Source organism: Amblyraja radiata, chromosome 6, assembly GCF_010909765.2.
Source record: "Amblyraja radiata isolate CabotCenter1 chromosome 6, sAmbRad1.1.pri, whole genome shotgun sequence".
NCBI classification, from domain to species: Eukaryota; Metazoa; Chordata; class Chondrichthyes; order Rajiformes; family Rajidae; genus Amblyraja; species Amblyraja radiata.
Window position 1 is genome coordinate 38,062,559 of NC_045961.1, and position 27,483 is coordinate 38,090,041.

Here is a 27,483-nt window from a genome sequence, read left to right on the forward strand (position 1 = left end):
CACATTTGCTTTTTTCAATCCTTTCGAACCCTCCTGGAATTCAGAGACTTCTGTAAAATTTCAACCAAGTGTCCTACACTCTCTGTAGCCACTTCCTTTAAACCCCTTGACTACAAGCCATCAAGTCCTGACAGTTTGGTTGCCTTTAATCCAGTGGGAGCAATTTTTATGTTCATCCATGTTATTTGAAATAAGCCTGCCCGTGATCACTGCGACATCCTCTATAGTGAATAATTATACTATAAATTGATTTGCATGTATCTGCTTATTGTTTTGCTCCATAATGTTGAGTGGAATTTTATTGAGGAATATAAATCACCAACTTGGCAGCGCTGGCATCAAATTGATGCAAGCTGATTGACACCGCATCTGTCGATCTGTATTTTCCCAACAAACCTCTCCCCCTCGCTTCTTTACACTTGTTATCGCCCCACTCCATTTTGTCCTGATGCAGGGTTTCAACCCGAAACATCAGCAAATCTACCCCCACCACCCCACACAAATGCTGCTTCACCCGCTGTTCTTGCAGCAGATTTCTTTGCTGCTCCAGTGTTCAGCACTTGTAGTCCCTGTGTCAGCATTTTTCCAATAACTATTGGCTTCAGATTCTTGAATGCTCTGCTCCCTGAAACATAATACAACGAGGGACTTGGCTGGGGGTGGAATAATATATAAACATCCCTCACATTACCTCTCCTGATCTCTCCACCTGAACCAAACTGCCAGCATAGTACTTGTCACCAGTTTGGTATTTCGTCCGAAGATGGACACAAAATGCCGGTGTAGCTCAGAGGGTCAGGCAGCATCTCTGGAGAAAAGAAATAGGCGATGTTTTGAGTTGAGACCTTTCTTCAGACTGATTCAGGGGAGAGGGATACTGGAGGTATGAGAAGGTACAAATGACAAGAAAATGAAAGGTATGAAAAGAACAAATCAAAACAAGCAAGGATGATCAATGAAAAGTGGAGCCCACAATGGTCCATTGTTGGCTGGAGAAGAGGTAATAACGAAGGGGTTTCCTCCTGTTGGTTCAACAAGCAGACATATTTGCAGTCACCCCATCTGTGAAAGACAATAGAGACTGCTGAGTGGATTGTTTATTGTCCTAGTAAAGAGGCTGTCACACTTGGGCGACCTAATCCGCGAGTTCTGGCGAGTTTGCCCTCGACTCATACTCGCATCATGGTCGACACAAGGTCGTAGGAGGTCTTCGTAACTCTCCTTCATGCTAGAGAGTGGTCTCCGCGTACTCGAGGCCTCAGCTAGGTCGTGGCGTATTTTGAAACATGTTGAAAAATGCCCGTGAGTAAAAAAAGGTTGCCATGGAAAAAATCGATACTTTTTTTTACTCGTAGGTATAGTCGTAGTAGGTCGTAGTAGGTTGGCATGTTACTCATAGGTAATCGAGGGTAGTCGAAGGTAGTCGTAGATAGTCTTCAACATAGTCGAAGGAGGTCTTCTTCATAGTCGAAGGAGGTCTTCAACATGTCATTTTTCCAAACTCTCCTAAACTCTTCTAAACTTGCCAATTAGGTTGCCCAAGTGGGACAGCCCCTTAAGATTACTTGCAACTTCAGTGACAAGTACACTGGTTGTTTCCTCAATGCCATTTCATATTTTTCTATGTTACCGCAGTCTCTTTTATTCTAGAGACCTTCATTGCTAAATTTGACGGATTTTGTGATTGTTCAGAAAAGTAATTGAGGAAATTGGTTGACTGCACTGATATCAACCATTTCTCCCCATGTAAGATCTATATCTTCCTTCTCAAATATGAGTTAAGTTTCAAATTCGTTGACACTTAATATCTCTACAATATGTGTCCTTTAGACTTTAGAGATATAGTGTGGAAACGGAACCTGCAACCCACCAAGTCCACACCAACCAGCGATCATCCCGTTCACTAGCATTATCATACGCACTAGGGACAATTTACAATCTACAGAAGCCAAACGTTCAAACCTGCACGTCTTTGGAGCACCTGGAAAATGCCTGCGCGTTCACAGGAAGAATGTGCAACCTCTTCAGACAGCACTTAGGATCAAACCCGGATCACTGGTGCTGTGAGGCAGCAACACTGCTGCTGCACCACTGTCCTCTGCCCAATATATTGATGTAATCACAAAGAAAGTTAATCTGTACTTCTTAAGACATTTGAGATTTGACATCCCACGATCGAAGGGATCTACAGGAAGTGCTGCTCCAAGTATTATCAAAAACCCATACCACCTTGGCCACGCTTTCATCTCACTGCAACAATCTGGAGTAAGGTACGGGAGCTTGAGAAAGTTACCTCCAGGGTCAAGAATAGCTTCTTCCCATCAACCATCAAGCTTTTGAACCTCCCTGCACAATCCCAACAACAACCCTACCTCTGTGCCAAACTGCTCTGGATTTTATACAGATCGTATTACGTACTTCAGCTTGCCCTATGATGTTGATACATTAATGTACCTGTAGTGCTGAAAGAAATAAGAATTTCATTGTTCTGATTCTGATGCATTGACAATGAGACACTCTTGACTCTGTGTTCTCCAAAGCAACAAGAACTGCATTGGAATGGTTGGTTTTCCGTGCTGTGAAATTTTAGAATTCAGTGTAAATTACTTCAGACTCTTTATCAGAGGAAGATTTATAATACATCTCTCAAATTACACCTTCAAAGTGCGGCAAGTTAATCAATCGTGGCTTGTCCCATCAGCCACACATGGAGTGTTTACCATTTTGCCTTTCAAAGTCAAGGAGGTTTATGCAGAAATTGGTGGTGTAACTCGCGATAAGATTGTTCTCGATGAACTACCAGGTTATTGGGTCAGAGAGGCACATTCCAGACCTTTGGTTATGTGAGCTTACTTAGATTTAAAATGTCAAGCCTGTGAAAAATATTTGAGCAAAACCCTAAATAATGTACTTTACTATATGTGTCATGTGCTGCCTATTTTGCAAATATTATCTCTTGCTGTTATGATTAATAGAACCTAGAACATCAATGAGTGCAGAACTGGATCAGGTCCCACAGCCCAGGATGGCTGTGCTGAACATGACACCAAATTAAACCAATCCCTTCTGGCTGCACATGATCCATACGCCTCCATATCCATCTGCTTATCTAAAAGCCTCTTTAAAAGCTACTGTTGTATCTGCTTCTATCACCGCCCTGGCAGCCCTTTCCAGGCACCTATGACTCTCCGTGTATTAAAACAAAAACGGCCCGCACATCTACTTTAAAGTATTCCCTCTCTTATTTAAATATACGCCCTCTGGAGTTTGACATTTCCACCATGGGAAAATAACTCTGAATGTCGATCCAGGCTTTGCCTCTCACAATTTTATAAAGTTCAATCAGTTCTCCCTTCAGCCTTCGATACTCCAGAGAAAACTATCCAAGTTTGTCCAACCTCTCCCTTATAACTAATATACTCTCTAATCTAAGCAACATTCTGGTAAATTACTTCTTCACCCTCTACAAAGCCTCCATATCCTTCCTGTAATGGAATCACCAGAAATGCACACAATATTCCAAATGCAATCTAACCAAATGTTATAAAGCTGCTAAGTGACTTTCTGACTGTTACCCTCAATGACTGTTACCCAGACTGATGAAGGCAAGCAGGTGTATGCCTTCTTTATCGCTTTATCTGCTTGTGTTGCAATTTTCAGGGAACTGTGTACTTGGACTCCAAGACACCTCTGCACATCAATGCTGTCATGGGTCCTGCCATTACTATCCCTGTAACTTTGACCTCCCAAAGTTCAACACCACACACTTGCCTGGATTAAACTCCATCTGCTATTTCTCCGCCCGTATCCGTAACTGATCTATATCCCACAGTGTCCTTTGAGAGACTTAGAATTACCCGTGTCAGCATAAATCAAGTAACTTTAATAGTGAATCCGTTTATGTAAGATGATAACAAATGGGCTTCACTTCAAAGAAAGTCAAATGGGTCAACAATGAAGTAAGGTTAAGCCTAAAAGTCTTGAAAATCAACTGTACTGCAGGTTCTGGAATATTTATTCCAGCATCTGCAGTTCCCTTTTGAACACTTTGTGTACTGCAGGTTCTATCGTTTGCAGATGAATAAATCTACGTATGTGGAAGTTTGATGTAGGCATCACAATCTGATGGAGCGATTCTTCTATTATCGCTGTGCATCTGATTTCACTGTTTCAAACACTCTCACTGAGCTGGAAAGGGTCTGTTTTCAACCTGTACTGGAAATACAGCATTACTTCATTTCAGAGCAATTGTATTCTGCTGAATTTCCAGCAGGCCATAATTTGTTGCAGAAATCAATGCCGTTATATTTAATTTGGAAAAAACAAATGATTTTCATCCACTTGGTCCTATCTTTTCCCTCCCCAGTGCTCTGCAGATGAATTTTGAGGCCCTTCTGTACATTTCTAATTGCAAAATGCCTAGCAGTTATAACCACTTGCTCATTCACGTTCATCGCCAGAGTTCAGATACAGCATCACAGGGAGCAACCTTAACACTAAACGGCAACCTTTTTTTCCTGTTACATTTGCAATGTTGAATCTCCAAATAATTAGGATTATAAGACGTGCAGGTTTGTAGGTTGATTGGCTTGGTAAATGTAAAATTGTCCCTAATGTGTGTGTGATAGTGTTAATGTGTGGGGATCGCTGGTCGGTGTGGACCCGGTGGGCCAGGGCCTGTTTCCACGCTGTATCTCTAAACTAAACTAAACTAAACTAAACTAAACTATAAGACAGGAACAGAATTAGGCCATTTCGGCCCATATAGTCTACTCCGCCATTCAGTCATGGCTGATCTATTTTTCACCCTCAATCCCATTCTCTTGCCTTCTCCCCATAAACCTTTGACACCCTTACTATTCAAGAATCTATTAAGCTCTACTTTAAAAAATAACTAATATCTTGGCCTCCATAGTCATCTACAGCAATGAATTCCACAGATTCACAACCCTCTGGCTAAAGAAATTCCTCTTGGTCACCATTCTAATGCCCCTGTCCCACTTAGGAAACCTGAACAGAAACCTCTGGAGACTTTGCGCCCCACCCAAGGTTTCCGTGTGGTTCCCGGAGGTTTTTGTCAGTCTCCGTACCAGCTCCCACTACCTGCAACCTCCGGCAACCACCTGCAACCTCCGGGAACCGCACGGAAACCTTGGGTGGGGCGCAAGGTCTCCAGATGTTTCCGTTCAGGTTTCCTAAGTGAGACAGGGGCTTAAAGATGTGTCCCTTTATTCAGAGGCTGTGCCTTCTGGTTCTAGATTCTCCCATTACTGGAATCATCCTTTCTATGTTCTCTCTATCTAGGCCTTTCGTTATCCGGTAGGTTTCAATGACCCCCCCCCCCCCCCTCAACATCCTTCTAAACTCCAGCAGTACAGGCCCAGAGCCTTCAAGCGCTCCTCATACATTAACACAATCATACCCAGGATCATTGTCATACACTTCCTCAGGACCTCTTGGGCTCCATCAGCATTGCATACATTTCTTACAAGTTAGTCTTTCCGATTTCTCTTCTATTTAAGTTGATATATCATTTAAGGGTGAGAAAAGCTATGGGTTCAATTGATGACATATTCACAACCTAAAATGTCAGGCTGCTTGTTTGCTCCAGGTTTCAGGCTATTGGTATTCCTTCAAACTGAAACCATTGCTATTTAAGAGTCAAAAGGCATGTCCATACACAACCACTGGCCTCCTGAAACCGAATCTCACTATTTTAAATTGCTGGCTGAGGTTGTCTACTTGTCATTTTTAAGTACATCTATCTGCAACTTTCAGATGTAATAAAATTGTCATATGTCTGACAGCTCTTTGGGTGTTATATTTTCATGTAAAGTGCAAATGATTACTAAAACTTATTGAAGCCCTAAATTAATAGAATGGAATTTGCAGTAAAATTATGGGTTAAATTTAAGCCTGGGTTCCTGTTGCGACTGTTAATACCGGCATTTAACTTGGTATGATAATGGGAGTAGTGGAAGGAAGAAGTATTGTTGAAAGGAATATTTACACCTCGTTCCCCAAATGTTTAATTAATATTGCAGAGATTTCTGCCTCCATTGGATTCCTCTGCTCCTGAATGCCAGAGGTTGGGGGAAAACCAGGCAGAAGGATATAAAATTATCAGGCATGGATCGAGGAGACAGTCAGAACCTTTTTCCCAGGATGGATATATCAAAGATTAGAGGGCATAGCTTTTTGGGGAAAGGGGCAGCGTTTTTAATACAGATGGTGTTGGGTGCCTGGATTGTGCTGCCAGGGGTGCTGTTGAAGGCAGATTCAATAATACAATACTATACAATAATACTTTATTAGCCAAGTATGTTTTGCAACATATGAGGAAATTCATTTGCCAAGTCAGTCATACAAATAAAAGGCAACAGAACACACAAAACACATTTTCACATAAACATCCACCACAGTGACTCCTCCACGTTCCTCACTGTGATGGAAGGTGAAAAAAAAGTTCAATCTCTTCCCTTCTTTGTTCTCCCGCGAGCCTTCCGTTGACGGGATGATCTTGACTCCCGTAGCCGGTGGCGTTTGGGCCCTCCGCGCCGGGAATATGGATATGTAGGGAATGGAGTGAAATGGATCATATGCAAGCAGATGAGATTAGTTTATCTTGGCATCATGGGTGGCACGGACATTATGGGCTGAAGGGCCTGTTCCTGTGCTGTTCTGTTCTATATTCTTTGCTCTGTGCTCTCTTTTATATATAGTGAGTTGGCCTCAAATTCTTATTATTAGTCTGCTTGTTCAATGAAGTTCTGAATGAGCAAGTATTTGTGGGCGCTCTTTAAACGCTGCTAGCCTTCCGTGGCCACAGGTTTACTGTTCAGCACACAAGGGTAAAGTTCATTTATATTGTGAGAATTCATACTAGCTTCTGCCAGGTCTTAAGGTGTGCTTGTGTCAACATAAATCAGGTGGCTGGTATCAAAACAATAATATCCCTGAGTTCCTTCCCAGGATCATCAGTAAATCATTTAATTCATCTCAAAAAGAAGAAGCATTGCTGTATCTATATCGGTGGGAAAGATCGTGTGATCACTGTCATGCAATTGGACCATATGTAGACTTATCGTGATCTAGTTTGCCTCTTGTAAGATAGTCCCCAGCAAACACAGAAAATAAATATAAAAACTGCTTGCTCTGTATTGGGCAGGAGAAAACATGCTTCAGTTTGCACCATGAGAATCCTCACATAAAAGTGCACCCATTCGGCACATTTGCAGTTTGATGAAATATGTCTCCTGGGCTCCACTGGAGAGCCTTCCAACTAAAAATGTATCTGTAATAATAGTATGTGAAACAAGGAACTCTACTCATAAAGAGGAAAGGACTTAACCTTGACAGTATTTCCTTTCATGTCAACCTGAATGAATAGCCATGTAAGTCTTAAGCATTGTCCCTTTAGCTTATATATTTGCTTTTTATCTTCCTTGCAGAATATCCCTCACAGCTAATTATTGATGTTGAGAACTCAAAAGAGCAAACCATGGATATAAAAGAGCGTAAACCCTACCGATCTTTAACTAAAAGCAGACGTGAGAAAGAGCGGCGGTACACCAGTTCTTCAGTGGAAAGCGAAGACATCAAAATGCCTCACAAATCCTACAGCTCCAGTGAAACGCTCAAAGCTTATGACCAGGACCCAAGGTTGGCCTACAGTAGCCGTGTCAAAGACTTGGTTCATCAGGAATCGGATGAATATTGCAGACCAGGTATTTTCTTTTTCCAGTTTGTGTTTACTATAAATTATGTACAAAGTACAAGTATAAAGAGTGAAACCAACCTGTTCTGAGGAATAATAAAATTGCAAGAACTAAGATACTGCAAAAATATATATCATAATTTACACTGGAAAGAGATTTTACAATGCATAACTCAATGTGCTTTTCAGGTGAAAATCGCTTGATAAATATATCCCAATCCGAAAATCTCTTACATGTGTGTTAACATGTATCCATTATGGGAACTAGCACCTTAACATAAGATAAACTATCATAGTTTACGGTATGTCTGATGAACAATGGCTTGTTCATCAGACATAGGAGCAGAATGATTGTGAGAATTCATACTTGCATTCGAAGCCATTCGATTGTGGCTGATCTATTTTTCACTCTCAAGGCCATTCTCCTACCTTCTCTCTGTAACCTTTGACACGCTTACTAATCAAAAACTTTAAAAATACCTAATGATGGTCTCCACTACCGTCAGTGGCAATAAATTCCACAGATTCACCATCCTCTGGCTAAAAAGAAAAAATCCTCTTCCTCTCCATTCTACCATGGACTATGGGTAAATTGGTGAGATAATCGTGGAAAGATAATCCTTGAATAAATGCAGGCTCGAATGAAGTAAGGGTCTTGCAGTTGTGTACGAGAAGTATGGTTGTTAAATGGTAATGATTAGAGCAGGAAATAGAAGAGAGATATCAAAATTAATACTGATTGTTACAATTAAGTTATAAGAAAAAGTAGAGTGACAGCTAGTATTTTTTTAGGGACAGTGCACACTTGTACTATGTTCCAGCACCTCTAAAAACTTAAAAGTTAGATTGATGTACGGCAACCTAAAGCATTGCACAAACTATTTTCTGCAAACCAGCATCTTTTTGTCCACTAAAAAAGCACCGATCGTAGGTAATGTGGGACCTTTCGAATGCAGACACAGGCAATATTTCAAATGAAAATATTTATTAAAGCCATGTGATAAAGAATCATATATCCAAGTTTGCTATTGACACAAAGATTGGTGGCATTGTCAGTAGTGTAGATTGGAGCATAAAATTGCAGAGTGACATTGATGGATTGAGTGAATGGAAAAATCTGTTGCAGATGAAATTCAAGACAGGTAGGTATGAGATTGTCCATTTTCGATAAAAATGTATAGATCAGAACACTTTTTTCATGGTGAAAAGCTGTGAATGGTAGAATTCCAAGGAAAGTGAAGGCTCCATTTACAGGCACTCCCCGACTGACAAAAACGCCCACATAAGAAAGCAATTCTTATGCCCACTGCTTTATTTCCAAGTTGCATGTCTTGATAACAGTGCGCGACTGCGCAAGCGGCCATTTCCGCATGCCAGCCAGCTGTTCTCGTGGGTGCTCCCACGTCAGTGCTCCCATGTGAACTCCTTGTCACAGTTGCCCCGTGGTCTCCACGTCGGAGCTCCCATGTTGTCTCCACGTCGGAGCTGCACCGTGGTCTCCACGTCGGATCTTCCCCGTGGCCTCCGCATCGGAGCTGCCCCGTGGTCTCCACGTCAGAGCTGCCCCGTGGTCTCCACGTCAGAGCTGCCTCGTGGTCTCCACGTCGGAGCTGCCCCGTGGTCTCTACATCAGAGCTGCCTCGTGGTCTCCACACCGGAGCTGCACCGTGGTCTCCACGTCGGATCTTTCTCGTGGCTCCCGCATGGTCTCCGTGTCAAAGAGTAAATTTAAGTGTGCGCAGTAGCACTTCCGTTTCCGACTTTCGTACCAACTGACTTACACAAGGGTCCGCGGAAGTAACCCTTATGTAAGTCGGGGAGCATCTGTACACAGCTCACACAATTGAATTAGTTCATGACAAAACAAAAAATATCACTAAACCAATATGAGTAGTATTAATTATTGATCTAGAATAAAACATGAAGAAACATTTTATATATCCATTCAAGTTTAGTTTTTAATTCAGCGTGAAAATTGGCCCTGCTGTCTATCGAGGTCGTGCCGACCAATAATCAACAGTACTTTAATTCTATCCTACACACGAAGGTCAATTTACAAAACCCAATTAACCTACAAACATGCCCGTTTTTGGAAATGGAAGGAAACCGGAGCACCCTGCGAAAAAACCCACACGGTCACAGGGAGAACATACAAAGTCCATGCAGACATCACCCATAGTCAGGATCGATCCCTGGTCTCCAATGCTGTAAGGCAGCAACTCTACCGCTGCACCACTGTGCCACATTGGATAAACCTCTAGTTATACTGTATTTGCAAAAGCATTTACTGTTCTGGGTATTCTTAATTGACATATTTATTGGCTTTGGAAAGAAATGCAATGCAAATTCCTGTGAATATAAATTACACTTGCATTCCCCAGTGTATAGGAAGTTGAAACATAACTTAAAACTGAGAATTTAACAATTGTGACAGAAAGTTGCAGGAAATACAGGACATATTTATATTAATGGGGGAGTTTAGCACACAGGCCTTCAGAGAAAAGAAACTTTCTTCACTCATATATCAGCGGAATGTGGAAAATGGCCCCAATGAAAGCAATGGACGTGAGCTCAATTAATAACATTAAGTTTGAAGTGGAAAATTCTTTACTGTCTAAGACTGTAAATGGACAGAGAGCCAACACAGGTAAAGATGTGGACCAGCCGTGACCTTATGGAATCGCAGGTTTGAGAAGATGACCAGTTTAATCCTGGCTCTGTGTTCCAATGAAAGAATATGGTACATCTGACAGATCAAACAAATAATCTTGCAAAACCATGCTGTAGATAAGCAGGATCATAGAAAATACTAAAGTCCAATGATTGTAGTGTAATAGTAGACTTCACTGAGACAACACACAGAGTTGGCATGTTTCTGGTGACCACAAAGTTTCAAAGTACTGAAGAGTACGGTCTTATCTTGGCCTGAAAAGCCCATTGTCCTGGTGGCACTGATCCTCTCTTCCCTCCACCGCCATCTTCAAAATGGCCCTTTGTCCAGAGACCGCCACCATTGCTGACTCCTTCCTCTCTGGTTCCTGGTCTCAGGGTCAAGCAGGAGATGAGCCTTGGATGACTCCAGGTGGGTTCCCGGTTCTGCAGCTGCTGAGCCAGGGAGCTCCAACCACCCCATGCGCCTTGCTGGGAGCTTCATGGGTAACCCTAACTTACAAGACACTGCATCTTACTGGGAATTTCTAGAGAATAAACAGCGGCCATTGAAAAATATTTGAGTGGGTTTAAGGTAATATGAGAACAGTTTAACTGAAATTCTATCTGGCTTATTTCTGGCTCTGTGTTCTAGTGAAATAATATGGTACATCTAACAGATCATACATTGGGTAAGGAACATAGTTTGGACTCAGACAGGATGCTGAAGTTTTACATCTGCAGATTTATCATGAACAAGGTCGATGGAATCAAAGCTGCAGGAAACATGATGGATTATAACAGGAGGAAGTAACACAAATCTCAAGTTTGTTACAAATTACATTTGCATCTATGACAGTAAAAATTATATTTTGACTTTCTGTGGATTGATTACAGCGAGGAATAAAATTGCTTAAGTATTCCATTTTAATGGAGGTTGTTGTCAAATAACGAAACTACTTCTGAACTGCAAATATGGATTTTATTTTAAACAAAGCCGATCGCAAAATGTGTTTGCCAAATTTTCATTTGCACAAATTTAAATCAATAATTTGACATCTGTTTGGACTTTTGTAAAAGGCACAAAATGAGATTCCATGAGAATTTAATGAAACTTGAACAATTAACTAACAGAGCAATCTGCTGAGCCATCCAAACATCAATCAGAATGAAGTATAAAAATTGACCATCTCTTTACTGTGAAAAATTACATAAAAATTGTAACTGTAGCATGTGAACATGTCAAATAATTCCAAGTCTAGAATTTCCCCCAGGGGGAAGTATATTGGATGGAGTGAAGAGACTGCAGACTTAATTTGACTGCCAATCCACAATCAAAGCTTCCAAAGTTTGACACAAAGCTTGCATCTAGATTTTAAATCATCGGGACATAAACCTTGAAAAAGACTATTCAGCTTTTTTGAGCTTATTAAACTGTCATTTCCTTAAACGATGATGATGACAATGATGATGATGCTTTATTGTAATGTACTTGTGTATCTAGGCAAAGTGAAATTCCTTGTTTTGCTTACAATCCTGCAAAAGACATACTATAGATAAGCACAATTAGAGAAAGTACGAAAGTGCAACGATTCCAGTGTAATAGTAAAGTTTACTGAGTCGGTACACAAAGATTTGCCATGTTTCTTGTGCGCACAAAGTTCTCAAGAGTGCAGCATCTTGGCTTAAAGGCCCGTTGTACTGGCAGCGCCAATCTTCTCTTCCATCTGCCGCCATCTCAAAAACAGCCCTTTATCCGGTTATCGTCACCAACTCCCTCCACTCTGCTCCCCATTCCCGGTCTACCGGGCCGCGCAGGAGACGAGCCTCAGACAACTCCGTGTGGGTTCCCGGTTTCGCGACTGGCCAGCCAAGCCTGCTGCCTAGGTATGGACACGGGAGCTTCAGTCGCCCCTGTTGGGAGCTTCACGGGTAATCCTAACTTGCAATACTTTGCATCTTACCGGAATTTGCAAGAGAATAAACAGTGGGCAGTGAAAAATGTTTCAGTGGGTTTAAGGTAATTTGAGGACAGTTTTACTGAAATGTATTGCCTGCAAAAAAAAAATAAGGGCGGTCATAAAATGCATGAATTCGGGTGGTTTCACCGAACACGTACTTTTGAGATGCGGACAGCTTGGTGAAATTTTGTTTCCAGATTGACTCTTGGTCAAGTGGATCAGCCAAGATTTATTCAGCTCGGAATCATTTTTATAGTTTTTTCTCTGCTTTGTTCCAAGGTCATTATTCCCTCTGAGCTGATCAATGGGTGTTTTTATGTTGTCAATGGCTTGTTTTAATCATTCCCATAATGGAATGCACTAAACTGCACACTCTACTCTTAAATATCGTTGAGCCAATGTTCAAAACAAATCCATCATTAATTCCTTTGCATTCTTTGTCCCTTACTGAAAACTCCCGAAATTAGTTGTAAAGCTACTGAATTTTGAAACAAAGAGCTTTTTTGCAGCTTTCCATCATGCCAGTAATTTCTAAGAATTGGACATTAGTACTACGTATTTTTTTTTAGAGATTACAGAGTAGAAACAGTCCCTTCGGCCCACTGTATCGATGCCAACCATCATTCACTCGTGCAATGTTATCCCACTTTTGCATCCTACATACAAGGGGCATTTTATAGCAATTTATAGGGGCAATCTACAAATTGACCAAAAACACTGATGCCATTTTTCAGTTTTTCATCACTTACGTTTTTCCAGATCAATACGCATCTTACTTGTTGCTGAAAAAAATTGCATTTAAAATAAGCTCGATGATGGAAATCTCTAGTCTGTTCCATCAAAAGCAGATAGAAAAAAACTCCTAATGATTCATTGGCTACTCCTGTTGAGTTATGCCCTTTCTAAAAGGGCACTGAGGACTCAGGGTATGAAATCAATTTATCTCACAGCACTTATTGTGAAGAAGTTTGATCTTTAGACGTTTGCGGCTGTATGTTTTTTTCCATCATAATTTATGACAAAACTTTCTGGAGACAACTGCTAAAATTGAGATTCATAGCAGCTAGAGCACTTAGAGCATGCAAAAAAAACTCAAAATGAATGTTGATGGTGCCACACATCAGCAAAATTAACCTGAACTAGTGGTTCAAAAGGACGCCAGAACTGCTGGACCCTTGGAATAATCATTGAATGCTAATTGTTTATTTTGATCCCTTTCTAGAAAATAAACCGGTATTAAGCAGCTACACACCTTGCTGGTTTATAACCAGTATGAGACTTGAAGAAGACTATATTTTAACATCTTGTTTTCATTTTATCAAGGGAGACCATATCTGCCATAGCCAATTCGGGTGACAGGGAGATGTAGAATATGATAAAGATTGAAAGATTTATCTTCCTTCCTTTCTCTATCAAATTTCCTTTTATCTCTGTTCCAAAAGATTAAATCTTTATTTCTCTTGATTTTATATAGACAATGAGGTCTGTAGCTTTTAGCACAGCTGGAAGATAGTACACTGAACAAAATTAAACTGATTCCGAGCTTGACATCCCCATATTTTTCTTGAGAATTGCTTTGCTAGTGTTGGAAGTGAGCATGATATATTTTCATTTTACACATGAAGTGGTGTGTGGAGGTCAGTTCAGGAGCATCTATCAGGTTGAAGACAAAAGGTTCAGTCTCATTTAACCAATTTCACTAGAAAATAAGGCATTGTTTGCATAGGACACATGTTATTAACATGAAATCGGACAGAGGGATGAAAGAACCTGTGAACTGAAAAATGTCACCCAGCTCTGTGGTGAGTGTCGTGAAAGTAGCATCTCGTCCTATAGGTTTTATGATATTTCTGCCTTTGCGCATGTTGTTACATTTGTCATGGAGCGATACAGCACAAAAATGTGTACGGTGGCCAGGTCCATGCTGACCATCAATCACTCATTTACGCTAATCCTATATTCATTCTTTTTCTATATCTAAGGCCGAAGAGTTCTTATGATCTGGTAATCAGAACTGCGTACAATACGGCACATGCACGCAAATCAATAGCCTATACATGACCCTTAAAGGAATGGTATAATATCTTGTGATCTGTAAATTGGATTCATACAGAGTTGTAGAGCACAGAAACGGCCCCTTTGCGCACCATGTCCATGCCGACCATTTTGCCAATCTACAATAATTTAATTTGCCTGCATTGCGACCATACCCTTCTATGCCTTGCCTGATTATGAATGTGTCTGGATGCCTCTATAAATGTTGTAATTGTATCTGGTTCCATCACCTCTTCTGAAAGTGCATTGCAAATATTAACCATTCTCTGTGTAAACAAAACAATCTCCTCAGATCCTCTTTAAAACTCTTTCCTTTTGCATTAAATCTATGCTCTCTTGTTTTTCAAACCCTTTCTGTGGGAGGGAAAACAACTTGAACTATCTCCCCAACCTTTGCTCCACATAATGCAATATACTTCTATCAGGTCATCCCTCTGTCATCTTTGTTCCAAGTCTGGCCTCTTCAATCACTCCGTATAACTAACGTCCTCCAATCTAGGCAACATCCTGGTGATTCTCCATTGTACTCTCCACAGTGCAATGACATCCGTCCTTTTCTGACCAAAACTGTATGGAATATGCCAAAAGTAGCATAACCATTATTTTATGTGAAGTTATGCTACAACTTTGTTTCATGCCCCAATCTATGAAGGCAGGTATGCCATATGCCTTCTTTACTACCTTGTCAACCACTTGTGCTATCATGTTCCGCGAATTATAGATTTCAACCTCTAGGTCGCTCTGTTCATCTCCATTCCATATTGGAATTACTGCCATTTATTATAAATACCCAATCTCTAATATTTGTTTTATTTTGCAATGGAGATTGTCTTACCTAATGCTGCTGCCATACATTTTGCAAATGATGCACTGTTGCTTCATTCTGCTGATTCTTATTATCAAATGCTTCATTTATGTTGTTTCGTTCCTCAGCTTAGCTTTCCAATCCAGCTACATTTGTCACAATCTGTCAGGCTGAATTTGATATCTTAACAAAAACGCATCTTGACGGTGACATGTGTTTTGGTTCTTTCCTCTACTTGCACTTTCAAACTGTTGAAATGCAATGTGACAAGCATTGCTTGCATACCTATTGATTATGATGCCCCCTCTTTTCTTCCATGCAACACCATTGTACAAGGGTGTATTTCATGCTGGCATTTGCCAATCCCTCTGAACAAAGGTCAGCCTTGGAGATCTTGTGGGTCAAACTTTGCATGGCACCGCGGTCTTGCTGAAGTCTGTGCAAACAGGACATTATTCACACGCTCTGATATATTGACAAATGATTTTCACAAGGAAATTTGCCCAGCACTGTACCTGAAATGTATGTGGGAAATCTTTCCTATCTTCATTCTTTTTATTTACTCCTTTAGTGCTGAAACAAATTTCATCCTTCAATATCTTTTATCCATCTTTAGTTTAGCTTTGTTATACTGCGCGGAAACAGGCCCACCGAGACCGCGTTGGCCAGCGATTCTCATACACTAGCACCATCCTACATACTAGGGAAAATTTTACTATTTTACCTAGGCCAATTGACCTACACACCTGCACATCTTTGGAATGTGGGAGGAAACTGGAGCAGCTGGAGAAAACCCACGTGGTCACTGAGAGAACGTACAACCTCCATTAAGACAACATGCGTAGTCAGGATTGAAACTGGGTCTCTGCCGCTGTAAGGCAGCAACGTTACTGCTGCGCCACCCCCCATCTGTTTAAGTTGATATTTTACTTGCCACATCTTCCAGTAAAATAAATCTTTTGTCCAAAGTTTGACCTCTTCGCAATCTATGACATCCTACCTTTGAACTGTCACCTCTCACTGGATGTGTGCAACCGGAGGTTTTATCATCTGACCTTCTTTCTCCAGATAACTATCCCAGTTGCCTTCAAAAATTATGATCATCATTTATTTACACTTTTGCGTTCCTTTGTTTTCCTTCACTGAAAAACAATCAAACAATGTCCACAGTGTTTCCGAAGTTCATCCAGGTTGCGAAGAAGCTACTATTTAAGAAACTGTTCGAGGAATAGGAACATTTGTTCAGTACTATCAACAATAAATAGATATATTGGTAAAGATTCACCACAGTTATTTATGTTGTTATCTCTGGTGCTGAGGTAAAGTGGGGAACTCTGCAACAATAGTAATCTTAATTAAGTAAGAGAAAAATATCAGCCTGTACAAAGCCAGTGTATTTTTTTTTGATTTGCTGAATGTTGTGTTTCAGGAACAAATTTTTCTCTGCGCGAGTTGGGCCTGACTGAAGCAACATCTCATCTCACTGCTGGATATCATGCAGAACTCGGTCTGCCTCACCGTGGATATTCCCTGAGCACAGGCTCCGATGCCGACACAGAGACGGATGGAGTCATGTCTCCCGACAATGCTATGAGACTCTGGGGGAGAAACGTGAAATCCTCGCGCAGCTCCTGTTTATCCAGTCGAGCAAATTCCGCACTTACTCTCACCGACACTGAGCATGAGAATACAGAAAACGGTAAGAAGCCAAAGGCAGACTTTTATTCCCCAATTTTTTAATCGTGGTTGGTCATTACCAATTGCACTGCAGTAGTACCTGTTGATTGATGCAGTTGAACCAGACTGTGCCGTAATTTTATTGCAGCCTCTGAGCTATTTCCATGTTCCAGAAGTTTTTTGTCCTCTGAGAAGCAACATGATATCAAACACATCATCACAATCCCTGCGTATGGCTTCTATTACAATGAAAATAGTGTGCCTTTTGCTGTCTTCTTTCCTGGGCAAAAAAAACAATGTATTTTAAATTGAAGGAGAAGTTTATGCTCTATCATATATACTGGTACTTGAATAGCCTGCTCAGTTTATTGAGGTTTGGTTGTTTTCGCTTTGTAATGATATACATTGTTCAATGCCTTGCAACTGTATCTTTGGACTGGTGGCAGACCAATATCCCTCTGGGATAAATAAAATGGTACTGTATTGTATTGCAGCATAGTAGTGCAGCGGTAGTGTTGCTGCCTTACAGCGCAAGAGACAAGGTTCAATCCTGACTATAGCTACTGTCTGTATGGAGTTTGTACCTTCTCCCTGTGACCTGCATGGGTTTTCTTCAGGAGCTCCGGTTTCCTCCCACACTCCAAAGCTTACGGGTTTGTGGGTTAATTGGCCTGGTAACATTGTAATATTTTCCCTAGCGTGTGTAGGACAGTACTAGTGTGCGTGGTTGCTGATTGGCGTCGACTCAGTGATCGGCGTGGACTCGGTGATCGGCCTCGACTCGTTGGGCCGAAGGGCCTGTTTCTGCACTGTATCTCTAAACTAAACTCGACTAAACAATGGCTAAAACCAATAGGTTATATGGATGGGATGTTAAATCAGCCAGCTCTCTCCTATATTAGCGAGATAGCAGTCCTTTCTCTTTGCATTTTGTTCCCTCCATCAATATTATGCAAATACACTGCTACCTCTTTATGCTGGAACATATACAACCTTCTACTTCAACCTTCATAAAGGCACTTTGAATCTCAATCCTGCCCCTCCAATGAATGTTTAAACAGCTCATCGATCAACCTGCCCTTTGATCATCCCACATTTTATTCAATATCAGACATTTCTCCTCCCATAATTCTGACACATTCTACGGGCATGGGTTTTTCTGCTGAATGGCTCATTGATATTTCTAAAAATCAGGCACTGTGAATCCATTGAGGTATAAGTCTTTTTATAATTACAGGTACTAAGTGCGTAATGTAGCAGCACAGGCATGTTGAATTATTCTCTTTCCCTGAAATATTAAAAAAGTTAAATTCAATATTTTAATTTTTATAGAAACTGACCTCAAGTTAATCAATACCCTAGAAGGAGTAGACTAATCCTGGCCATTAAAATAGATTCAATCGCCATTCCACCTTTCATCCTACACTATGTAATTTATGCATATCTGAGCAGAGGTAGACCCTTCAGACCTTAAAACTTGCCTTTCATTGGCATAAATTAAACTTTTCCTGTATGCTTGCTTATCAATTAATTTAGTTTAGGTTTTAGTTTAGTTTAATGATGTAGTGTGGAAACAGGCCCTTTGGCCCACAGATCACGCTGAACAGTGATCCCCGTATACTATCACTATCCTACACACTAGGGACAATTTACTATTTTTTCCGAAGCCAATTAACCTACAAACCTGTACATCTTTGGAGTGTGGGAGGAAACCGGAGTACCCGGAGAAAACCCACGTGGTCACAGGAAGAACATACAAACTGCACCCATAGTCAGGATCGAACCTGGTTCTCTGGCTCTGCGCCACTGTGCCGCCTCAAAATATTAAACTCAAAATTCAAATTTGCAATTGAGCCAACATCAGTTGTTGTTTGTAGAAGAACATTTTAAAATTTCCACCTTGGAATTATTTCCTCAGTCCACTCCTGTAATATCGGGCTGTACTATTTCGTCAGTGCTCGGCCTCCCAACCAGTGGAGACATTTTCTCTTTGCTAAGAACACTGCTCTTGGATACTTCACCAAATTACCTGCCACTGTTTCAGACAAGTCTGAAAGCTTAGACAACATCTGACATTGCAATTTCAAGCAACTTTACTTACTACCCATCAAAGCTATCTTTGGAACTAGTTTAGTTGCTTTCAAAGAGTCCTGTCATATCTTGATTCCTTGTCCATCAATCGGAGAACTCTCGGAGCTTTCAATCTTCTTGCACTCTATATCTTCATTGCATTAAATACTCCTTTTATTTACCTTCCATGATGGTCTATATGTGTTTGCTCGTCGTTCTTTTCCACTGTAATAGTTATTTCTCATTGCATGCTTGTGAGTAGATCTTCAGATTTTGTGGTACACAGCAGTTTGGTTAATGGTGATCATAATGGAAGAACATATCAAAGTAACAAACATATTGTACCAATTAAGTTATGTTGAATATTTATACTACTCCAGGTCATCACTAGTGCTTGTTAACACATTTTTGATAACTCTGGAAAAACTTTATAAGGAAATTGCTTTTCACGTGGAAGTTGACAGATGATTTTTTGGTGGTACAGTGAGAAATATGGTTGAACTGGTTGCTATAATAGCATATAGATAAGACTCGAGCCAATAACTATATTCTGCTCTTAAATGAATGGTAAAATTAAAAATATCAGTCGAGAGACCATGGAGATGGACCCTTCAACCCAACTTGTCCACACTGACCAAGTTGCCAACCTAAGCTCGTCTCATTTGCTTGCATTTGGCCCATTCCCCACAATACCTTTTCTTTACATGTATCTATCAAAATGTATTTTAAAGTTTCCTTTTAAAAATTTTTAAAGCTTGTAATTGTACCCGTCTCTAACACTTCCTCTGGCAGCTCATTCTGTGTACCCACCACCCTCTGTGAAAATAAATTCCCCTCAGGCCCTTTGTAAATCCTTCCTCTCACACCTTAAATGTATATCACCATCTGATTCCATCTGCCCATTTCTCCCTTAAATGGTTTCCATTGTCACTTTCCTTACTTAGCAGATTCCACCTATTGTAGTCTTTGCTTACCTGTTCATCCCCTGCAGCCTCATTCTGCATCTTCACTCCCCTCCTACCTTTACTCTCCCCTCCTCTCACCGTGCTCTATTTGCCTCCACATTTTCCCTTTGTCCGCTTTCATCTATCACATTTTCCCAATGTCCGCTTCCACCCGTCTATCTCTGCCTCCATCCCGTTTCTCCCCAGCTGTCTCCATCTCCCTCTGATTCCTCAACCCTCCTTGGCCCACCTATCATCTTCCTCCCCCTCCCTCACCAGTCCCTTCCTTCTGTTTCTACCGCCCACCTTTCCTCTCCATTCTCAGTCCTGACGGAAGGTCTCAAACCGAAACATCGACAATTATATGAGTCAATAAATCCTGGACCATGGTAACATATATGCTTAACCATGCACACTATAGATTGATGTAAGCATGTTTTCTGTGAAGGACCAAAAATATCATGACATGGTCATCATAGCATGGGTCGTTATTTCTATTGGTACAGAAACACTCTCGCTTCCCACATAATTTATCCACAACAAAATATACAGGTTGCAAGGAAATTTCTAAAGGCATTTTATGATAATAACTGTTAAGCTATGAGACCACACCTGGAGTATTGCATACAGTTTTGGTCTCCTAATCTGAGGAAGGACATTCTTGCCATAGAGGGAGTACAGAGAAGGTTCACCAGACTGATTCCTGGGATGTCAGGACTTTCATATGAAGAAAGACTGGATAGACTCGGCTTGTACTCGCTAGAATTTAGAAGATTGAGGGGGGATCTTATAGAAACTTACAAAATTCTTAAGGGGTTGGACAGGCTAGATGCAGGAAGATTGTTCCCGATGTTGGTGAAGTCCAGAACAAGGGTTCACAGTTTAAGGATAAGGGGAAATCTTTTAGGACCGAGATGAGGAAAACATTTTTCACAGAGAGAGTGGTGAATCTCTGGAATTCTCTGCCACAGAAGGTAGTTGAGGCCAGTTCATTGGCTATATTTAAGAGGGAGTTGGATGTGGCCCTTGTGGCTAAAGGGATCAGGGGGTATGGAGAGAAGGCAGGTACAGGATACTGAGTTGGATGATCAACCATGATCATATTGAATGGCGGTGCAGGCTTGAAGGGCCGAATGGCCTACTCCTGCACCTATTTTCTATGTTTTCTATGTTTCTAACTCCTTGTGTACATTCAGCAACTGGGCTTCCATCACCTTTGGTGAGACAAATTTCCATGGGTTCTTGTGAATCATTTTAGATAGAATTTCCATTCTTCAGACTGTTAAAAAAAAAGGGGGGTCACCTGTACTCACTTGCCCACCTGCATTTGATACATTTACTCACTCACCCAACTTACGTAAATTAACTTGAAGCTTCTTTGCATTCATCTCACAGCCCACGATCCCACCCAGGCTTGTATCGTGAGCAAGTAAAAAATATTGCATTTGCTTCCCACATCCAAATCATGCTGGGGCCAAATCCCTGCATTAGCCCACCAGTCACTACCTCCCACCCTTAGAAAATCTCATTTATTTCCGCTCTCAATCAATCTGTTTCCAGTCTAAGGTAGAGTGCCGTTCCCACTCCAATATTCTCTAATTATTTAGTTTAGATTAGAGATACAGCGCGGAAACAGGCCCTTCGGCTCACCGAGTCTGCACCGACTAGCGGTCCCTGCACATTACCACTATCTTACACCAGGGACAAATTTCACATTTACACCAAGCCTATTAACTTACAAACCTGTCTGTTGTTGGAGTGTGGGAGGAAACCAGAGATTCTCGGAGAAAACCCTCGCAGGTCACGGGGAGAATGTACAAACTCTGTATAGATGTACCCAGAGCCAGGATTGAACCCAGGTCTCTGGTCCCGTAAGCCCTGTAAGGCAGCAACTCTACCGCTGTGCCACCGTGCCACCCTTTTATTTATTACATACAAACTTATTAAAATTCAAATACTCCACACCCATTGGTTCTCCTTTAACTATTCTACTGGTTGCATCCTCAAAAGCTCCATCCATTACATTAATTAAAAACAACTTATTTTACATAAGCCCTCATTGCCTTTGTTTAATCCTAATGATAATTTATGTGTTCCCATCCTTTATAATAATCTAGCATTTTTATCTCTAAGAAATATCAGTGAATTATGCCCATGTAGCTGAATGAATAGAGTTTATACAGACTTTTAGAGGCATTAGATTCCACGTGATACTGTTTCAAATAAAGACTTGTGAGCACCAGAGGCAAACAATTAGCTTGGGTGGATAATTAGAAGGTGAGAGAGGGAGAATGGGGATAAGTGATATATGGTCAAGTGCCTTGAGGCCTCAGCTATTCACAGTGTTTATGAATCGCTTTGGAAATGGAACAAAGGATCAATTGTTTAAATCAAGGCTGTGGAACAGCAGTCGAGCGATGGAAGCTGAAAGTTGCAAAGTCACACTGGCAGATCAGATATTTGTGCAGAGCTATGTCAGTTAGAGTTCAATGTATAAGCAAAGTACACAAATAATAGGGCAGTTAGTTGTAGGAGGTTTCAACTTCTCACAACATTTATATATTTAGAAGAGCACTTGAAACACCATAGCATGGAAGACTATGGGACAAGTGCTGAAAAATGGAGCTAAATGTTGATTGGCACTTGCTGGTTAGCACAGACTCGGTAGGCTGAAGGGCCCATTTCTTTGCTGTATGACTCTATAATCATGACCAGTATGAGGTTATTGACTTTGAATCCAAATGGGATACTTCAGAGTTTATATCAAAAGCCAGGATTTATGGATGAGCTGTGAAGTATGTTGTTCAAAGTACATTAATCAATAATCACAGAGAGGTACATAAATAACTGAAGGAATTTCTACAAAGCTAAATATGGGTTATGAATAAGACTACAGCTCGGCGTTCAATACTATCATCCCCTCCAAACTTGTCACCAAGCTCAGGGAACTGGGTCTCCGCGCATTCTTTTGCAACTGGTTCCTCAACTTCCTCATCAACAAAACATAATCAGTATGAATAGGCAACAAAACTTCCTCCTAGATAACCATCACCACAGATAACCATCAGTACATTACAGCTGTGTACTGAGTCCCCTGCTCGACTCACTCTATACTCATGACAGTGTAGCCAGACACAATTCCAACTCCATCTTTAAATTTGCTGACAACCATTCTTGTAGGACCAATTAAGGTAATAATGAGGCAGAGTATCAGAAGGATGCTGATCGTCTATTTGAATGGTGCAAGAACAACTTTGCTCTCAACATCAGTAAGACCAAGGAACTAACTGCTGACTTTAGAGAGGAAGGCCAAGTGTCGTCTTTGATGGGTCTGTGATGCAGCGAGTCAAAAAACAAGTTCCTGGGCATGCATATCTCTGAAGATTTGGAACCAACACATTGAAGCAATCATAAAGAAAGCTCATCAATGCCTATATATCCTTAGAAGATTAAGAAGATTCTATATAGTCTGATGACCGTCTATCGGTGCACGGTGAAGAGTATATTGACTGGTAGCATCACGACCTGGTTTGGCAACTAGGATGCCCTGGAACTAACCCCTGACGAACTAATGCCTGACTAACTCCTGCCTCCACCATCGAAGGGATCATAGGAGGCACAGTGTCAAAGAGGCAGCCAGCGTCAACAAGGACCCACACCACCCTGCTCTCATTTCATTCCTGTCATCAGGACGAAGCTATAGGAGTCTGAAAATGGTGACCCCCAGGTTTAGGAACAGCTTCTTCCCAACAACCAAGAGTCTATTGAACACTGCAAACACCAACTAAACTTTGAATTACGAACTGTCTTTGTTTCACTCGGGATTCCAAAGATGTGCAGGTTTGTAGGTTAATTGGCTTCTGTAAGTTGCCTCTCCTGTGTAGGATGTGAAAACAGGATAATATAGAACTAGTGTACGGGTGGTCAATGGTCGGCATGGGCTTGAAGGGCCGAAAGCCTTGTTTCCACGCTATATCTCTGAACTCGAAACTCCAGGCTTTAGTTTTGCTTTATACTAATATTGTGTTTTATTTATTAAACTATTTTTTGTCTGCTTATTACATTATCTACTGAGCACTGTGTTTACAGACCTGTTATGCAGCTGCAAGCAAGAATTTCATTGTTAAATACTCTTGACTCTTATAAAAACTGTTCATCCCTTGAGTATAAAAGATTAAGAGGTGATGTAACTGAAGTGTTGAAGGCAATTGAGGGATAGAGATTGTGTCAAGTCAAGTTGTCACATTTATTTCTATAGCACATTTAAAAAACAGCTCTCGTTGGCCAAAGTGCTTTACATTGGTGGACAATTTTGATAATGGGGGAGTCCAGAACAAAGATGTCAAAGTCAGAGAACGGTGTCAAACATACGGACAGTAGATATTATGAAGTATCCACCAAAAAGCTGTTCATATTGAATCAATCAAAATGTTTATTGTCAAATTTTGTACGCATCTCTATGCTGTGATATATTGTGCTCTGATTACCCATGTAGATGTGTGAATATGCTATGATCCTGTTGCATAGAATAGTCATGAGCAATGCCTGCTTTGTAACTATTATTATTCTGCAGCTGGACATTGATCACGTCGAAGGGTTGAGTGTTATGGGCCTGTCGCACTTACGTGACTTTTTCGGTGACTGTCGGCACCCGTCATAGCAGCGACCAGAAAGACGCTACGACTCTTTGGGTGACTGATGAGACTACTTACGACCATACAGGCGATATGTCGTGGGGTGAAGCCTGTATGGTCGTGAGTGGTCGCTCAGAGAGACATACCTTGTTCTGATCGCTGCTGCAATTTCAACATGTTGAAACTTTTTGGCGTCCTGCTGCGACTATGACGGTGCCGGCAATTCACGTAAGTGGGACAGGCCCATTATGCCGTGCAAATAAACCATATACAATTTAGACTGTATACATGCATGGCTAGTAATTGGCCTTTAGATACTTGTAGCTTGCATAGTGCATAGATAAACTATTGGCAAATTAGAGGTCCCAAAAAAGCTTATCAATGCATTTACCCAGTTTTATTTCCGGTGTTAGTTTCTTTGCCATAAATTTAACCTGGTAACTTGGTCCTTCAGATAATCAGGCAGGCTGGAATGAGCAGGAAAGATGGAGAGATGGGTGCATGATGGCAGTGTAGTAGTGAGCTTGAGTGTTCACTCACTGCGTGGGGCAGGAGCGATCCTGGTATTTGAGGAGTACATTCCCGAACTTTGCTATAATGAAGTCACTGGCGATGATGAATGGGGCATTGTGTCAAGAAAGTTGATGACCAAATACAATGCATCCTGTGCCAACTTGGCATTGACTTGGGGTGGTGTGTCGACAGGCAACGAGACGGCTGAGATGAATTCCCTTGGTAGTTAATAGTGCATGTGATTTGTTTCCAAGGCATAACGCTTAACCCATTTTATGGCCATGTGTTCCAGTTCAGGTGAGCAGAATTGAGCGAAGGCTATCACATCAGTGGTAATGTTGAGGGTGCCCAGGTCTACTCCCTCCCACCAGTATCCCGTTGTGCCACCATTTCTAGTCAATCTGTATTATCAGTAGTGCAGAACCAAACCGTGAATTGTAATAGAGGAGTCTGATCAAAAAGCAGACACTGCTACCTTTCCCCATGTCTGAAGATTCCATTTAGTTTTAGTATATTGTCACGTACCTAGGTACAGTGAAAAGCCTTTGCTGCTAGCTAACGAGTCAGCAGAAAGACAATATATGAGTACAATTGAGCCATCCACTGTGTACAGATACATGAAAAAGGGAATAACGAGAATAACTAAGGGGATAGTTAAGTGCAAGATAAAGCCAGTAAAGTTCGATCACTGAAAGTCCAAAGGTCTCCAATGAGGTAGATACTAGTTCAGGACTGCTCTCTAGTTGTGGAAGGATGATTCAGTTGCCTAATAACAGCTGGGAAGAAACTGTTTATGAATGTGTTTTCACATGTCTATGCCTGTTGCCCGATATGATAGGGGAGAAAAGGGAGTGGCCAGGGTACAACTCGTCCTTGATTATGCTACTGGCCTTAACGAGGCAGCGTGAGGTATAAATGGAGTCAATGGAAGGGAAGTTGGTTTGTGTGATGGTCTAGGCTGTGCTCACAATTCTCTGCAATTTCTTACAGTCTTGGATGGAGTTGTTACCAAACCATGCTGTGATGCATCCCGACAAAATGCTTTCTATCGCATCTGTAAAAGTTGGTGAGAGTTGTTGGGGGCATGACGAACTTCTTAAGCCTTCTAATGAACTGTTGGTGTGCATTCTTGGCCATTCAATACGGATGGTCCAGAAGAAGTTGTTGGTGATATTTACTCTTAGAAACTTCGGTGCCGTCAATGTAAACTGGGGTTTGTGTACCGCTTCGCTTCCTGAAGTTGATCACTATCGTCTTTGTCTTGCTGACATTGAGAAAAGGTTGTTGTCCATACAGTAGATGGATAAACCCTCAGGTCCTACAGCAGGGTCAGGGGAGTTATGGATGAACCATGTTTCAATGAAGCAAAGAACAGAGCAATCCCTGATCTCACTTTGAAACAGCAGCCTCTCGCTAATCTCTTGAAGTGTATAAAAGTCATCCTTGATGTCTACTAGAGAAATGTTAATTAAAAAAATAATTATATTATTCCATCTGGAGTACATTTGTACGTTCCATAAATATGATCTCCCGTTGTTTCAGCATCATGAGGCACCTGGTCTTCAACAGTTTAATCACCCGCCACCCCACATCAAATAAAAATTGAAAAATCTAAAATGTTGAAATAAAGAGCAGAAAACATTACAAATACATGGCACATCTGCCAACAGATAAGACGGGCTAGAATTTTATATATGGACTATTAGGAATGAAAAGTAAGTGAGTATTCAAATGAACTGAATAAAATGAAAAATGGGGTGCTCTAGATGGAAACTTTAATAGGTGAAATATTCAAATAGTTTTATTCAACAGTAGTAATGAAATGGAAACGGGCAGAAAATGCACGAAGATAATCCCAATAAGCCAATAAAGATTCATTAAAGGGATAAAAGTGCATGAAAAATTAATGAGAAAACCTGCAAATATTGGAAATCTGAAATAAGAATAGAAGCTATTAGAAGCTGCATGTGAAATTTAGGGAGTGATTTAAATAAGTTGTTAAGATGATTAAGGGAGTGAATATGAAGACAAGGGGTGTAACTATGATTTGAGTCATGGAGCATGGAAACAGGTTCTCTGACCCATTATGTCCACGCTGTTAATCAGACATCCATTTGCATTAAAGAAAGACACAAAATGCTGTAGTAACTCAGAGTGTCAGGCAGATCTCTGGAGAACATACATCGGTAACGTATTACACTATTTTAGCCTAATTTATTTTATTTGCACTATCTTATACTATTTTAATCCGTTTACATTGTTCTCCCCACATTCGTATTATCTCCCGCCAAATTCTGGCGCTCACCTACGCACTAGGGGCAACATATTGTGGCTAATTAACCTACAAAACCACATATCTTTGGGTAGCAATGTTACAAAATGTTGAGATTATAAAAATCAAGTTTGCAATTTATCCCATCTGATAAAGCATAAAAACTAATTCACTTTCATATCTTCA

The 27,483-nt window shown here is 40.9% G+C and overlaps 1 protein-coding gene across 10 annotated transcripts in view; it reads left to right on the plus strand.

The window, feature by feature from the left end:
* tenm4 (teneurin transmembrane protein 4) overlaps positions 1–27,483 on the plus strand; it is a 549,066-nt gene that overhangs the window by 159,088 nt on the left and 362,495 nt on the right. For all 10 annotated transcript variants that reach the window (XM_033022541.1, XM_033022543.1, XM_033022544.1 and 7 more), the window contains exons 2-3: positions 7,452–7,727; positions 16,617–16,886. In XM_033022541.1, the coding sequence (XP_032878432.1) occupies positions 7,502–7,727; positions 16,617–16,886 (496 nt within the window). In that variant the 5' untranslated portion in view covers positions 7,452–7,501. The remainder of the gene's footprint in view (positions 1–7,451; positions 7,728–16,616; positions 16,887–27,483) is intronic.